Source organism: Solanum lycopersicum, chromosome 10 (genome assembly GCF_036512215.1).
Source record: "Solanum lycopersicum chromosome 10, SLM_r2.1".
NCBI classification, from domain to species: Eukaryota; Viridiplantae; Streptophyta; class Magnoliopsida; order Solanales; family Solanaceae; genus Solanum; species Solanum lycopersicum.
In genome coordinates, this window is record NC_090809.1 from 37,864,873 (window position 1) to 37,866,663 (window position 1,791).

The 1,791-nt window shown below is 36.6% G+C and overlaps 1 protein-coding gene across 1 annotated transcript; it reads right to left on the reverse strand.

Annotated features, from left to right (window-relative positions):
- Positions 1–676: 676 nt before the first annotated feature.
- LOC138338815 (uncharacterized) lies at positions 677–1,344 on the reverse strand. The gene is made up of 2 exons (XM_069289899.1): positions 1,089–1,344; positions 677–1,020 (listed from the first exon to the last, which is right to left on the reverse strand). Exons 1-2 carry the CDS (start codon positions 1,342–1,344, stop codon positions 677–679), a joined length of 600 nt encoding a protein of 199 aa, XP_069146000.1.
- Positions 1,345–1,791: the final 447 nt, after the last annotated feature.

Below are 1,791 nucleotides of genomic sequence, written 5' to 3' on the forward strand. Positions count from 1 at the left end.
TTGATGTGTGGGTGAACTAACTCAACAAGAAAAGACCTTACATACCTTGATAGGGATCACAGTTGAAAATTCCATTCGCAAAACCTTAGAGTTTTTGACGAATCCTTGATCTTTCTCCCTTTTCCTCCTTCGTTTTTCTCTTCTCCAAGCCCTAAGCATAAAATAAACTTTTAAATCTGAACTAAAACTTATTTTTACCACAAATATATCCTTAGACCGAAATAGAAAATAGACAGTGAAAATACTAGTTTGCCCTTACTTAAATCCGGAATTGGACTTTCGTTATTTCAAAATGCCCACTTCCCAAAGGTACATCTTCCTCATATGATATCAAAATCGTGCAAACTCAGTGCCGTTGGAAATATATATCCAAGGTCTTTCCAACCATATCAAGAACTACCCCAATATTTTCCTAAGCTACATGTTATGGCCGTTTGAAATGACCAAAACTCGTTGTCTTAACTTAAATTTTTTTCAAGATTTTCCCCTTTCTTTCAAGAAGCGAGTATTTTTAGTTTCTTGGCTTATTCTTGGCTATAAAAAGTTACAAGATGTTAAAATATCTCTCCCTTGGGAATGTTAGTCCTCAAATGAGATTTCTTTCACTAAGATAAGAATAATAACATAAAGTTCAACACTAAAAATCAAAAGCAAGTACAACATGCTTACTGATAGTTTACAAAGTACTAAGAAGAAAATTAGTACCTTGATCTGCATTCTCTCCGAATTCAAGGAGATGTGGATATATCTTCTTCATATTCTCTTCAGCTTCCCAAGTCGCTTCTTCAACAAGTTGGTTCATCCAACGAACCTTGACTGCTGCAACCTCATTTGTTCTCAACTTGCGAACTTGGCAATCTAAAATATAAACTTGAACCTCTTTGTAGGGTAAGATATCCTTAATCTCAACATTTTCAGTGGGTACAATCACTGAGGGATCACCCATGTTTTTTTTCAACATGGAGATATAAAATACCGGATGAACTCCTGCCAACTCTTGTGGTATCTCCAACTCATAAGCTACATTGCCAATTCTTTAAGACATTATATAAGGACAAATATATCGTGACTAAGTTTCCCCTTCTTACCAAACCTTATAACACCCTTCATGGGTAAAACTTTCAGATGTATCCAATCATCCACTTCAAACTCATATGGAATTCTCCTCACATTGGTGTAAGACTTTTGACAACTTTGTGCCGTTTTCAATCTCTCTTGAATCACCTTAACCTTCTCCATGGCTTGGTGAAATAGATCTGGTCCTATCAACCCTTCCTCACCAACTTTGAACCACTCTATCGGAGATCTGCATCTTCTCCCATAAAGAGCTTTGTATGGAGCCATTTGGATGCTCAAGTGGTAGCTGTTTTTCTAAGTGAACTAAATGAGAGGTAGGTGATCATGACAGTTCCCCCTGAAATAAATCACACAATCCCTCAACATATATTCTAAGGTTTGGATAGTATGCTCCGCTAGTCCATCCGTCTCCGGATGAAAAGCAGTTTTACGTTGTCGAACCTGAAATTTTCTGCAAAGACTTCCAGAATTGAGCAGTTAATTGTGCCCCTCTATGTGAAATAATGGAGACAGGAACTCCATGAACTCTTACCACTTCTTAAATGTACAACTTTGCATAATCTTTTGCCGAATGAGTGGTCTTTACCTACAAGAAGTGGGCTAACTTTGTCATTTTATACACAATTACCCAAATTGAATCATGATGTCTTTGATACCTTGTCAAGCCTATGATGAAGTTCATAATAATCATTTCCCATATTCCTTTAAGAAGTT